Source organism: Pseudorasbora parva, chromosome 1 (assembly GCF_024679245.1).
Source record: "Pseudorasbora parva isolate DD20220531a chromosome 1, ASM2467924v1, whole genome shotgun sequence".
Classification (NCBI taxonomy): domain Eukaryota; kingdom Metazoa; phylum Chordata; class Actinopteri; order Cypriniformes; family Gobionidae; genus Pseudorasbora; species Pseudorasbora parva.
The window spans coordinates 37,188,186-37,203,123 of record NC_090172.1 but is presented as its reverse complement, the minus strand read 5'-3'; the positions used below and the strand labels follow the sequence as shown (position 1 = coordinate 37,203,123).

General features: G+C 38.1%; 1 protein-coding gene across 6 annotated transcripts in view; it reads right to left on the bottom strand.

The window, feature by feature from the left end:
• Window positions 1-2,121: 2,121 nt before the first annotated feature.
• The window catches only part of adcy7 (adenylate cyclase 7), a 65,294-nt gene continuing 52,477 nt past the window's right edge, over window positions 2,122-14,938 (bottom strand). For all 6 annotated transcript variants that reach the window (XM_067439980.1, XM_067439975.1, XM_067439995.1 and 3 more), the window contains 5 exons: window positions 13,144-13,290; window positions 12,471-12,575; window positions 5,401-5,515; window positions 3,623-3,747; window positions 2,122-3,467 (listed from right to left, as the gene is read on the bottom strand). In XM_067439980.1, coding sequence (XP_067296081.1) covers window positions 3,321-3,467; window positions 3,623-3,747; window positions 5,401-5,515; window positions 12,471-12,575; window positions 13,144-13,290 — 639 coding nt within the window. In that variant the 3' untranslated portion in view covers window positions 2,122-3,320. The remainder of the gene's footprint in view (window positions 3,468-3,622; window positions 3,748-5,400; window positions 5,516-12,470; window positions 12,576-13,143; window positions 13,291-14,938) is intronic.

Sequence of the window (14,938 nt, the reverse complement as noted above, 5' to 3'; positions counted from 1 at the left end):
AAATGTAAAATTTGCCGTCAATTCGCGCCACGTTCACCAAAGAGGAGCCTGCTTGCTGCTGTCACGTGGTAAAGTGACGTGATGAGAAACCCTGCATATTTAAAAAATACTCTTATTTTGTCACTAAATGTAGTTTTAATGCTTTTCATTTGATAATGTAGTTGTTTCAAGCTAAAACATGTGGTTTATTTACAAAGACAGCGCCTATTTAAAAAAATAATAATCTTGCTTTAGTTTTTGGAGTTGTGAGATCCAGGCGTTCACCGGGAGCTCAGTCCTCGTTAACCCCGGCGAGAGCAGCCTTTTCTTGGCCAGTACTTCTGGCGTTTGCTGCTGGCTCCGATGTCTCTGTAGTGGTTAAACATGATATAATTTGTCTTGTGTACATCTAATGGGCGATCTGTGGTCCAATGAATCTATTGTTGCCTAACAAATAATTTTGACTGGCAAAGTGAAGTTTCATAACTTATTTTTTAAGGATATAAAAATATACATGCAGTGAAGATCCAGGTATCATTAATGCGTTGGCTGAACCACATTTGTGTGGCTGTTAATGCTTAATTGTTTTTGTTTTTTTTATGAAAATGAAAAGAGGCAGAGTGGTGTTTTTTGACATTTATAATGGAGCGCCTTTAACACGCGTCTATTTCACTTCAAATGCTCAATTTCTACACGCGTCCAATTCGCTGCGGTTTTGAATCCATTTGGTTGCCAATGGATTCAAAATTTTCAAGCGTCAACCTAGACACAGTAAACGTGATTTTGACACTGTATTCGCGTTTGGTGTGAATGTTGCATAAGAGCTTTGTTCATCTTCAGAACACAATAAAATATATTTTTATATTTTCTCATCTTTTTTGTCTAGCCATTGAAAGTCTATGCAGCAAATAAATAGACTGATGTACTCCAAAGATTTAATTTATTGACATATTAACAATAATCAACACACATACATAAGCACATCAAATATGGTAAATTGAAGCCCAAATGCTAGCGTGACGTGAGAACAACCCTCGCTGATGTGCTCTATGTATGTGCATTGATTATTGTTAATATGTGAATAAAAGCCTAAATGATTAAATCATATTAAGCGATCATGTCTCTTCAAAAAACTTGAATTAAACTGCTTGATTCTTAAAGGATGGTTCACTCAAAAAATGTAAATCGTCATCATTTACTCACCCTCCTCAAGTTGAGTTTCTTTTTTCTGCCGAACACGAAAGAAGATATTTTGAATTGAAGAATGTTTGTCACAAAGCAGATAGAGCAACCATTGACTACCATAGTAGGGGGAAAATACTGTGGTAATCAATGGTTGCCCTATCTGCTTTGTGATTAAACATTCTTCAAAATATATTTTGTGTTTAGAAGAACAAAGAAACTCATACATGTTTTGGAAAAAGCTTTGTGTGAGTAAATGATGACAGAATTAAAAATAATTTTGAGTGAGCTATCCCTTTAAGGATGATGTTTGTATTTATTTATGTGTAAAAGTTCTGGTTGTGTGGACTTACGAAACTATTTAAAATATTGTGTACACGTGAATGAAATGAATTAAAGTCTTGTGTGTTTGGAACAACATGAGGGTGAGTAAATAACAGAATGTCAGCGGATAGCACTTTTAAATGTCTGAATATATGATTAAACTGCTATAACCTGAGAGTGGTTCATAGCTTCAGTTGTGCTCTCTGCTAGATCACAAATCCTACCATGTTTTGGAAGAATTAAGAGTAAACCTTAAAGGAAATGAAGCCAAAACCTCTGAATGTTATTACAATGTCACTGATGCTTTGAATTGAAGCCAAAATAAAGGCTTTTGTTTACGAAGAATCATGGGTATTTATAATCAGTCTTCATATTTGGCAATGCCAGATATTACTCCAATGACAAACATCGAAACAAATGCACATTTTAAATCAAAAGCAATATTCTGTCTGAATTCCTCCTTTGGGAAATAATGTTGGTTTATGTTTTGTAATGTCCTCAGATTTTCTATTGTGGCAAGGCAACAAATCATTTATCTGTTATAGTATAACTATACAGTCTCACTCTGCACATTGTCCCGTGTGACCTATGACCTACAGGTATGAGTTTTAAAATGCTACACACGAAGCATATTGTAAAGTGTAAAATGATTTATTCTGTAACAATGCATACAAAACAGAGGAGACGGCAGGCGTGTTCCTCACAAACATTGCGGTACAGAAAAGCAGCACATAATCTCAGACCATTTAAATTCAGTCACACTGTAACACTCACCGAGTGCTGAAAACCCAGAGAGGCGCGTAAGAATTGCAATCTGAATTCATCAGACAAATGCTTCCCACTTACACTAAGCATTCTCACAGAACAGAACAGAAGCGGAGACCATTTGAGCAAATCAATTTACTGCGACGTGAGCTAAGATGCAGGAGCACATCTAGTCGTAAATATACAACTTCAAATGAGATATTATCAGACAAGCCACAGAGCTATTTGGTCAAGATCTGAGAAAGATGATGGGAAACCGATGAAAGTACACTTTCACTTTCAGATCATTTAATTTCAGTCATTTACTTTTTCTCCCCAGTATATGTAAACATTCCTTAATAGTTTTCATCTGTAGCATATTATGAAGTTAAGGAAGGCCCATCTCCAACATCCACAATCTCAACTCAAAGGCAACAGCAAATCAACACTGCATGTCAAAATTTGGCATTCAAAACACTTGGCAGTTCTTTTAAAAGAAAATACAAATAAAAGCATCTACCGTATGTAGATTAAAGCAAGAATAGGCATCCACTATTTTGTTGGTCCAAAAGTTGACAGAAAGGTTGATAATAAAGAACACAGTAGGACAAGGGAAGGACTAAAGAAATTCTAGATATTTTCACTGTGATGATGGCCTCTGTCGACCAGCTCAGTCATCTCATATCAGTCTAAATCCAACATGATCAAGGCCACTGTGACAGCAGTACCCAGAAAGTCTGAGAGCAATACTGAGAACCAGTATTTTCCTTCAGCAAACTCAGTTACCCACTGCCTGTGTCTTGTGTCCCATATGAGAATCGCACATTTCAGGTTGTGTTTGTGTGAGATGTGTGTGCATGTATAAGTTGCTGCACATCTGAGAGTTTCAGGTCTCCAAATGCTGCCAAAACAAACTCTAACATGACAAATTCAGAAAGAATGTGCAGTTCTTTAGACATGTTCTAAAGAAAAAGTCCAGTAGCAATAAAACATTCTCGAAAGAAAACAAAGAGATCACATATAGTTCCGGAGTCTGTGTGTGCGCGTGTATGTGTGCGTGTGTGAAGCTGTCAGAGGCAGAGGATTCAGTCTCAGCTCAGACCGATGCCCTGCTGTTTGCTGGAATCTGTGCACACAAAGAAGGTTTTGAGCTCTCCTTTGCCCTTCACATTGATCAGGCCACGACACTCACATAAGTAGCCCAGCCTCTGCAGGACATCTGACGTCTCCTCTGTCACCTGCAACACAAACACACATCATAGCAGAAACTGATCTTCATTTCATGTTATAATGAGGGCAAATCACTTGGCTATTTTATCACTTGGCTAGAAGATAATAATTATCATAGCGGATCTAGTGACGGGAATTACTGTAAGAGTGATTCGACTCCTACCTGTATTTTACCCAGCTCTCCAGTGCTTTCCATCCGACTGGCCACATTCACAGTGTTTCCCCAAATATCATACTGTGGTTTCCTGGCACCAATCACTCCAGCAATCACTGGGCCATGGTTTATACCTGCACAAACACACACACATGCAGATCAATGGACAAAAACTCTAAACATGACATTTACATGATATCTGCATTTGAATTCATGCATTACTAGCAGTCATTTACTGGGACTGTGCTAATGGTGCATGACTTGGGGGTTTGGTGTGAACCTAAATGTGATTTAAAAGACAATGAAGTAAAGGTTTGATGTACTTAAAAAAATAAATAAAAAATATCCAATTGATGTACTTAAAAAAATATCCAAATATTTTAAAACTACACTGTGTAACTTTTTTAGTTTATTCTTAGCTAAAAACACTTAGTTCTTTCAAAAATATATGTGCTCATTAATGTATATTTACTTCTTTCAAGTAATAAAGTATTATAGTAAAGTTTATAATATGCCATTAAAAATACATACGGGTGAGGGGTTCGAATGCCGGTTGCCATGCTGCCCCTCCATCTTGAAAGTACATTAGCCAAAGAGGGATATACCCGTAAATTCAAGCTTCGCTTTTCGCGTTTTAACACTCGATGGCAGTCATGAACGAGGTCAAACTGAAAGCCATGTTAATCTTGGACTAAATCAGCCACCATAGGAGTTAAAACGAAATCAGAATTGAGAGGAACAGAAACTAATATCCACTGGATTGCCATATACCTTTACACCGCTAGATGGGGGAAAATATCACACAGTGTAGTTTTAAGTGGAAAACATCAATATGATTATAAAATAATAATAAAATAAAAATAAGAAATATTATTATTGTAACATTTAACTGTAAAATAAAAGAGTTTAAGAAAAATGAAATCATGCAGTAATAATAGTATACTGTTAAATTGCAATAGTAATATTTACAGATGTCTTCATTTCAAAGATTGCTTTTACAGTTGCTTGTTATAAGTGACCCAAACACATGCACACGAAGCGATGAGCTCATGTGGACCAGCTTTTACTGGGATCCAAGCTACTCTGAAATGCTGAAAACACTGGACAATGAGCTGCTTGCGTGTAAAAGAACACAGTGTCGCACTTGGCTCTAAAACACGTAGAGCATCTATTCATTTCTTTAAATCACAGCCTTTGCGACTTTATAACACACTATAAAACCTTTTTGTTTTTATTTCAATTAATCATGTAGTCCTGAACTGTTGTTTTGTAGTGACAGTGAGAGTGTTTGAAGCTCAATATAATTTTGGCTCACAGACTTGATTGCACTTCAAGCTTAAAGCAGTAATACAGCGAGTTTCATCCTAAAGCGACTGCTGGAATGCGTTTTTTCTTTTTCTAATAAAATCTTTTAGAGGGGATTTGTATCTGTTATTATAATTTAATCAGATCTCAGCCACAGATGGGCGATATGTTCTCAGACTCTTAAATGGAGCGTTTATGAAGCATTTCATGCCAGTTCCCGAGCGCATCTGTTATCCCTGAGCTGCTGAAGATGTAGAGATTCTCTCTTATGAGCTGCCTTTGTTTTTCAATGAGATTTACAGCTACATCCTTTATATATTGGTTTCATTTTAAGTCAGAGTTGTCTAACTGATGAAATATCCCTTGAAAAACCTGGAGATAAAGTGTCCTTCATCCTGATGGTGGAGTATTCATTCGGACTCCAAGCAATACCTGAGTAATTAGCAGTGATGTAGAATCGAGGGTTTTGTAGTCAGACTTACCGACGCGAAGCCTGAATGTGTTGAAGGAGTGTCTGTTGATGCCGTCCAGCTTTCCGATCAGAGCGATGGCGAACTCCACCATGTTTCCTATCTGTGCATTCTGCCTCTCGCGGTCCTGAGAGCACACACAACAGAGCTCAGAGATACATAAATTATGTAGCTTGAAGGACCCTTTTACAAATGCAAGGTGACCAGAGAATTAAATTGACTTGCATAGCCAAAAGGAACTTTCATTTGGTTTTAAAATGTGTCCATTTTTATCACCTTATCCATCATGAGCACCTCAGTCACAAGTGCTGGACAGTCTTGAAAAGGCTACTTTCATTTTCCTTAACAATATAGTCAAGGTGAATTGAAATCTTAAAGCATAAATGTATTATTAAAATTCAGAAATACTTTCAGCATGTTAATTTCTCAGAAATGTTCACTTCACATGCAAATCTCTAATGTAATCCATATTCAAAAAAAGGAATTCCCTATAATTGTCTCAAGTCAGTGATTCTCAAACAGTCGGGAGATGGCATTCAAGTGCGGGAAAAGAGGTCAGTGCTCTGCGTTTATAAAGCATTACTGAATTATTCCACTGAATCTTTCTTCTTCAGAATAAGACTGTTGACTTTCCATCTTCTGAACAAGCCTGACATATACGTTCCCTGCCATAGAAAAGCTGTATAACTGCTATTATGAACGCACTGCTCTGCTGCCATGTTCCAGAGAGAAGATGCAAGAAGCTGAGCTTGCAAGACGCTGTCAAAAGAGCTCATTGCAGTCACTGATTATATATTGTTTATACAAAGCAAACAATTAATTACACAAAATAAACAAATGCATGGGACCCCGCGCAGACTAGGATTTGGATTTATTAACAAGCAGTCTGGAAAAGTGGAAAAAACAACCATGAAGCACACATATACAAGCAGGCATTAAAAAAAGAAAGAAAACAAAAGAGAAGAAATATCTGATGAGGCGGAGGACCTAGCCAGGTCGCACACTGAACATAGCTGTGCCCGCACCATAAGCTGGGGTTGGGAATCGAATTCCAAATCTGGAATCGGATACTTTAAGGTCAGGAGTCGGATACTTTCTATTCCGCTTATCAATTCCTGTGTGCGCATTTTAAAGTGATTTTAAATTGTTTGAATAACTTTTGTAACATTAATAAGGATTAATTTTTATTTTAGTTATAAAAAGAGCAGTGTTATTTTACATTTGATTATATTTGGTTCCTTGAACTTGGTTCAGTTGTATTTATTTGTGCCATTGCTAATGTGGTTATTTGTTCTTATTTTATTATTGACCATTTCATTTGTCTATAAAAAATATTTAAATATTTATATTAGTAAGTCTAGTTGTTTAAGCTGTGGTATTTTTGATAAAAGTTCCTCATGTAAGTGTACTTAGAAGGAAGAGGTTATTATGAGCGTATAGGAGACCATAAGTCTGAGTGGACGTCCATGACATGCAGAGTCCCACAAGGGTCAGATCTTGCACCACTCCTGTTTAACCTGTATATGCTGCCACTGAGCCAAATAATGAAAAATAATATTGCTTACCACAGCTACGCTGACGATACCCAGCTCTACTTAGCACTGTCACCTAATGACTACAGCCCCATTGACTCCCTGTGCAAATGCATTGATGAAGTTAACAACTGGATGTGCCAAAACTATCTTCAGTTAAACAAAGACAAAACTGAAATCACTACATTTGGAAAGAAAGATGAAATTCTCAAGGTGAACGCATATCTTGAGGCTAAAGGCCTGATAACAAAAAAATCAAGTCAGGAATCTTGGAGTCAGACCTGAGCTTCAGTAGTCATGTCAAAGCAATAACTAAATCAGCATACTATCATCTGAAAAATATTGAAAGAATTAGATGTTTTGTCTCCAGGCAAGACTTGGAGAAACTGGTTCATGCTTTCATCACCAGTAGGGTGGACTATTGTAATGGCCTTCTCACCGGCCTTCCCAATAAGACCCTTAGACAGCTGCAGCTCATACAGAACGCTGCTGCCAGGATTCTGAGCAGAACCAGAAAATATGACCATATCACACCAGTCCTCAGGTCTTTACACTGGCTTCCAGTTACATTTAGAATTGATTTTAAAGTACTATTACTTGTTTATAAATCTCTCAATGTGCTGGGACCTCAATACATCGCAGATATGCTGATTAAATACAAACCCAACAGATCACTCAGATAAGCAGGATCAAGTCAGTTAGAAATACCAAGAGTTCACTCAAAGCAAGGAGAGTCTGCTTTAAGCTATTATGCCAGCTGTAGTTGGAACCAGCTTCCTGAACAGATCAGATGTGCTCCAACAGTAGCCACATTCAAATCCAGACTCAAAACACATCTGTTTAGCTGTGCATTTACTGAATGAGCTCTGTGCCACTGTATGTCCGACTGATTGCACCCTATCTTATCTCTTTATTCTTTTTATAATTGTTTTAGTTTACCTTTGTTCTTATCTTTGGTTATTGTTATTTTATATGTTCATTTGAGTTAAATATGATGAGTGAAAACTGGGTTTGATGGAAATAGTAAGTTTGACAATAAGGTTTTAGTATGTGTAAATCTGTGGAGGGTATGATGAGTGAGAATGCATTTAACAAGAAGGTTCCTGAGTAAAAATCAGGGAATAGTGATTAAAATGGATGTTATGAACGTGTTTGAGAAAGAAATGAAGGAGAGGTGTTCTAATAAAGATGGTACATGTATGTAGGCTGTAAACTGAAGAATGTTTTATTTTTATATCAGACCATTATTGTGGATCTGACCATTTTATTTTATTTTATCTTTTATTATTATTATTATTATTATTATCTTTACAACTGTTTTAACTATGTTTGTTTTTTTATTTTTTATTCGTCCATAATGGTATTCTTTTTTCTCATGAATTTGTTACCACTGTTTTAATTAATTTCTATGTAAAGCACTTTGAATTGCCATTGGGTATGAAATGTGCTATACAAATAAACTTGCCTTGCCTTGCCTTGCCAAGTGTTCTTTAGACTGCTGATTTATGTTCATGGTATTCAGCTGTAACAAACAGCCAAAATTATTTTGTTTTGCAAAAGAAAGTATATTTCCTTGTTTGATTCTCGGTATAAGAATCCACCCAACCCTAACGGCATTACTGATTATAAGGTGTGTACTGTGTCTGATTCGGTTGTAAGCTCTTTGAAAGGTGAGGCATATTTTCATTGGTATTTCACTTGTGGATTCAGTCATTAAAAAGACAAAGAAAAGTGCATTGCGCAAATATGCAAATGTTGTGAACTATAAGACAGAATGAAAGAAGAATGATCCTGTATCATTTTGAATATGGAAGACAATGTACAAAATCAAGACCTTTGATAAATGCAATAAGGTTTACTAAATCTTAAAGCTGAAAGGAGCAAGAGCCAAATTGTAGACAATTTTTGTCCCTGTCCCAAATGACACCCTAAACCCTCAAGGTCTTCCTCTGAGTCCGCACTTTCACAATGTAATGCCGCTTTGACTGTCGGAAAGAAGTCCTCTGCGTAACCTGCACCAGTGCGGGCTCGGTAGAAGTGCGCATCATGGGACGCATAACGGGGCACCTTACGGTCTCGTGGACTTAACGAACACACAGCATTTTGCCATTTGGCAAAGGGCCTTTGTCTGCTGCTATGCAAAGTAAAATAAATCCAGTTTTTAAAGCAGCACTAGGTAACTTTTCAACCTTCATAATATATTTTTTAAGACTCTTGTGATGATAAATCGACTTACAATAGGTTGAATGACACGTCTGCCATAGCCTGATGGGGTCTGTATCGTTTTTAATCGTACTTTTAAACTTCGGGTTTCGGGTAGTAACCCGAGAAAAAGAAAAGAACTACAAAATTCGACTGCTTTACGGCATATACGTCACTTCCACCAACACACACACTTCCTTACATTCGGACGTGCGAGCCCAACTTTGTTCGTCGGATAATATAGTCATGTCCGAAGCAGCAGAGACAAATAAGAAAGAAAAGGTTTTGTTGGAGGAAAGCAATAAGAGGAAATGAAAAAATGATGGGATTAAAGGCAGGACGAGGATCAAAATGTGACCAGGGTTTGCTCGTCGGCGTGAGCTGAAGGAGGCGTGCCCAACCGATGCTGTCCTGCTTGTTACGGTGAGCTACCACTCAAACATTGAACTGAAGTATCATATAGATTCTGTAAAACGGTAACCAATAGACTACTATAATGACGCTGGCTTGTAAACGTGAGCATCGTGATTATTTGGCGTTTGAAAAAAACAAAACCCATGAAATTATATTCATATGACATGCTGAAACATATGCCACTGACTGTAACGTTACCTGGGATGAAGACATTTCACACGTGCCGCCAGAAGTGCTGCACCGACCCGCGGGACGCTTTTATGAAGTTATTTGGCCCGCACCGCACCACTGTATATATTTTTACAACACGCCGCGCACCCGCGACCATTAAATAGACATACGGGGTCCGCGGGTTATGAGACGACCCACGCATCACTAGTTCAGGGCTCTCAGGGTTGTCATGTCAACAAATGCACGCGCGATGGCATCCCCTGTTGTAGGATTACAGAGCTTACGACAGTAGTTGAGGACATTATTTTTTCCAAACTGTAGGGGGACCCCGAGAGCAAAAGTAGCCAAGTGGGGCTTTAAATACCTCACTTAATTCTCTTCAACATTACTGTTGTGTTGGGACATAGGGGCCTCAGAATGTTTAAAGGTTTAAAGGGGGGCGTGACCAAAAAGTTTGAGAACCACTGTCTTAAGTCAAGTACATAGCACTAATTACATTTCAGCAGTATAGACTTATGACACCATAAGAAATCCATTAGTCCATTTTGTGGTAAATTGAGGTAGATGTTTCTATCAACTTTTTAAAATTCACTGTCATTAAAGATTTTTGCTCCTGAATGAAAGTTTAAGGTTTAAAAATGCTGAAAACGACCTGTTGCACCAGTCATAATAACAATCCTGATGTTGTTTTTATTATTAATAATGAATCACAATAATCCACTAGCTAACTCTAATTAAAAAAAAAATGAAAAGTTCAACACCATGTCTACATTCCAAGCAATGTCACAGAATCTGAGACAGATCTTTTCTTCCATATTTCGATTTTCTTTCTAATCGAAAAGAAAAAAATGCAGGACGGGGACATTTCTATACAGCAGTTGTTGAGTGCAAGCTTGCAATCAACAGTAAGAAAGGGGTGGAGATTAAGCAGATTAAGGCCCCATCCACACGGAGACGTGTTTAGCTGCATACGTAAAAATGTTGTATTGTATCAGTGTTTTGGCTTGAACCCAGAGTGGATAAATCTGAAACCGACACCCTTGCGTTTTCGTGTGTACAGCCAATCTGTATATTCTGTGAACTGGAAATATCATTACCCCACATCTTGTGCATGCTCCAAGTCTTCTTCTCCGTTTTTAGTGTATTTCTGTGGCAGAATTACTGGTCTGGCATGTACTACTTCATTTTAAGTCGGTTTCTACGGTGGCCCATTAGTGCAGCCATACTAAATTAAACCACAACACAACAGAAACATGCCATGACATAATGAAATTGCCACAACACAATGAAAACACCATAACACAATAGAATCACCATAACACAACGGAAACAAGCCACAACACGAAAATGCCTCATCACAATGAAACCACCACAACACAATGAAAATGCTCCCGACCAAAAGGGGGCTCTCAGAGTGCGGTAAAGTTTCCTTGCCATTGTTCTATAGATTGGTCAGTCTTACAAAGACATATACACTACGATCAGTTTTAAGTGTGTGACCATCGACATGAAATATCAATTCAAAATCACCTGTAAGCATTATTTTTCTACTCGTGAACGCTTGTACTCGCTATCATAGCGCTTGATACCCAAGGAATCATCTGCCAATTATGTTAAAAGTAATTTTAATTCATACAAATTATATGTTTCAACTGCATGGTGCCAGCTGAAACATATAATTTGTATGAATTAAGATTACTTTTATTAACATTTAAAAAGAGACATGTTCAAATTCCACAGCTTGGTTGTATTGTACAAAAACTGACTCAATAATGCACAACATTGGAATTTGAACATTTAAGCAAAACAAAGTAATTTTAATTCATAAAACTTACTATACCGCTAACCAGACTAATTATACTTTTCAACCACTTGGTGGAATTAACAGAAGTTACCTTTGGCATCAAGCGCCTTTAATTAAAATCGTTTTCGATTATAAATATGCAGCTATAAGGCATGTAGGTGATTTTAAATAGATATTTCATGTCGATATACAATGGTTACACACTTAAAACTGATCGTAGTGAACAATGGCACAGAAAAAACTAACTTTACCGGACTCCATTAGCCCCCTAGTGGTTGGGAGCATTTCCGTTGTGTTGCTGCTTGTTTCCGTTGTGTTGTGGCTTGTTTCCATTATGTTGTGGAGATTTTGTTGTGTTTTGGTTTAATTTAGTACAGCTGCACTACTGGGCCACCGTAGGTTCAATGTCTTTATATATTTCTTAGGATGAGGGGAAAAAAGATTGGATAGGGAAAGCTCTGGTTTTGTGTAGATGTGACCTAAATTAGGTTAAATGAAGTTCCAAATGTAGGTTCAGGAGATCGAGATTGAGCCACCTTTATGGAAAGACTTCAAATTGCATTTAAAGTGTGGCTGAATCAGAATTATCTAAATTGAATTCACATGTTTTGCCATTCATTTTCATTGTATTTCCTTTTTAGTAATCTTAAAGCAACGCCTCAAGATATGCAAATGCATCACTGATTGGGGCATAATGACATACAGTACATTTAAACTGCTTGCATTCCATTTAGAAGCAAAAATGATAATTGCTACTAAATGTCAAAAGTATAAGTCAGCATAGGCTGACAAATGAACACAAAACAAACTAGTAACCGTTGTCTTCAATTAGTATGAGAGAGAGCAACCTTCTTTAGAAGATACATGAGTGGTAAAGGCAGATGAGAAGTTAACACACTGACAATTTATTAATGTTATGAATGCATTTGTGAGATTTTTGTAGATGTTTAGTGCAGTACCTGGCTGCTCTGCTCTGGAGGTCCACTCAGTCCTGCAGCAGCCATGTACGTGCTGCCGATGGTTTTAATCTTCTCCACACCACTGAACTTGGGCTTAGACAGCAACTGCAGGTAAGGAAAAGAGGGAAGGGCGGAGTGGATGTCAGTGATTCAGAGCAGTAAAAATTCATGCCATGATGTTATCTTACGATAAATGGCAGAGAGAGAGTGGGAGGATAATAAGAACTGAAAGAAGTGGGATAGCAACTATACCACACTGAAACGCAAACATTAGTAATAAGTGAAGCAATCCAAGCATGGACCTGTATTTAGATCCTTCTGGGTGAACCAGGTTGCTGACAAAACTGTTGGGTTAAACATGTCTGTCAACCCAGGACTTTGTTACTGCTGATGCTTAATCCTTAATCCAAAAAGCAGTTCACACAAATAAGAATCTAAAGTGATATGAATGTAAAACAATGGCTGCCACATTTCATCAAACTACTCGAATTATAACTTAGCGTCACGCCCATTAGAAGCAAAAGCTCTTCCGATGTTGGCAGAGAAGCACTATTCATACACAATGATTCTTCCATTCATTCAGGGAATGAGAAGAAAAGTAAGAGAGTGGAATAAGGAGATCAGAGAAAAGCAGGACCAACACATATGCTGCAAGACATGACATAACTCTGACCTCATCAAAGTCGGCAATGATCTCATTGAGAAGCCTCAAACACTCCAGTCCTTCTTTATTGATGTCACATTCAGTGTAGAACTCTTTGAAGTCTGGCACCGAGGCAAACATCACACATACACAGTCATATGACTTATAGTACAGGTCCTGGAGAAGAGGATCAGAAAGACACATGAAGCAAGAGTTCAAGATTCTGTGGTACAATAATTCACATGGCACAAGGATATTCACAGACTCATCGAAGACATGAGGTACGACTGATATGACACATGAGAGTTTTGAGTAACATGAAGAAAATGTCCACTAAATAAACTAGGGGATAAATACAGGGGAGGAACAAGAATAAATGGATTGAAATATGTTGACACCTGATGAATTGTTTCACAAATGAAAAGTATTAGAAAGTAAGAAAACTCTATGAAAAACATAAACTATATTGCCAAAAGTATTGGGACACCACTCCAAATCATTAAAGGGGGGGTGAAATGCTGTTTCATGCATACTGATATTTTTACACTGTTAAAGACTTGGAATCCCATACTAAACATAGACAAAGTTTCAAAAGTTAAGGTGGACGTTTGATGGGAGTATTTCTTTGTCAAAAATACTACTTCCGGTTAGTCATAAGTTTCGGCAAGTTTTTTGAGATCATGCGTCCCCTTTGACGTTAATGGGGGCGGAATTTCCTTGTATGGGCCTTACGGACAATTCTACCGGAAGCGCGTGAGAGAGAGAGAGAGAGAGAGGGAGAGAGCGAAAGTAACAGGCTACGCCCATCAAAGCGCTGGCTTGTAAGATGCTGGACAGGTGATGTGCACATAACAATGTCACCAAAAAAGTGCGTTTTTGCCAGACCAAGACAGTCCTGCACAGATTCCCCAAAACCCCCGCGTTAAGGCAACAGTGGATATAATTTGCTTTTCCGGATCAGCAACTGAGTTGCGCGAATGTTTATATCTGTTCGCTGAATTTCGGTGCCGACTGTTTCATAAACAAGGCCCAGCTCGACGCCGGATTTTCCCGATCGCCTAATGCTGAATGATGGAGCAGTCCAACGTTAGAACCGCAGGCGGTGAGTGAGACTGCTTCAAATGTCTGTGTTTTTGCCTATGCTCGTAGCCCAAACATGATCACGTATAGTTAATTGATCAATGGAGCATGCGATGTGTAGTCCGGATCATAGATGTATGGCTGTATCTGATTAAAAGCCATATTTTTATTTTGAATAAAGTTTTTTTCCCGCTGTTAGGTATGACACAGCTTTACGACGCACTCGACTCAACACAATAGCAGCGCGCTGCTGCACACGTCATTATTTAGCTCCGCTCACACGACACGCCCCCACCCGCTCGGCTTTTTTCGGAAAGACTCGGAACAGCGCATCTTTCTTATATAATTATTAAAAAAAAAGACTTTTCGGAGATATGCAGGATGCAATGCTACTCTATAGGTACTCAAGATTGACATGACACTGACTGAAACTGAGTGTTTCACCCCCCCTTTAAATCCAGGTTTTCCAATCACGTCCATGGCCACAGATGTATACAATCAAGCACCTAGGCATCCAGCCTGCTTCTACCAACATTTATAAAAGAATGGGTCTCTCTCAGGAGCTCAGTCAGTTACAAAGTAAAATCACAGAGCAGGGTCAGTGCATACTGAGGCAAACTGTGCAGAAGTCGATAACTTTCTGCAAAGTCAAGAGCCATAGACCTCCAAACTTTGTGTGGTCTTCAGATTAGCTCAAGAACAGTGTATAAGTTGTATGGTGTATGTATGGTGTGAGGTTGTTTTT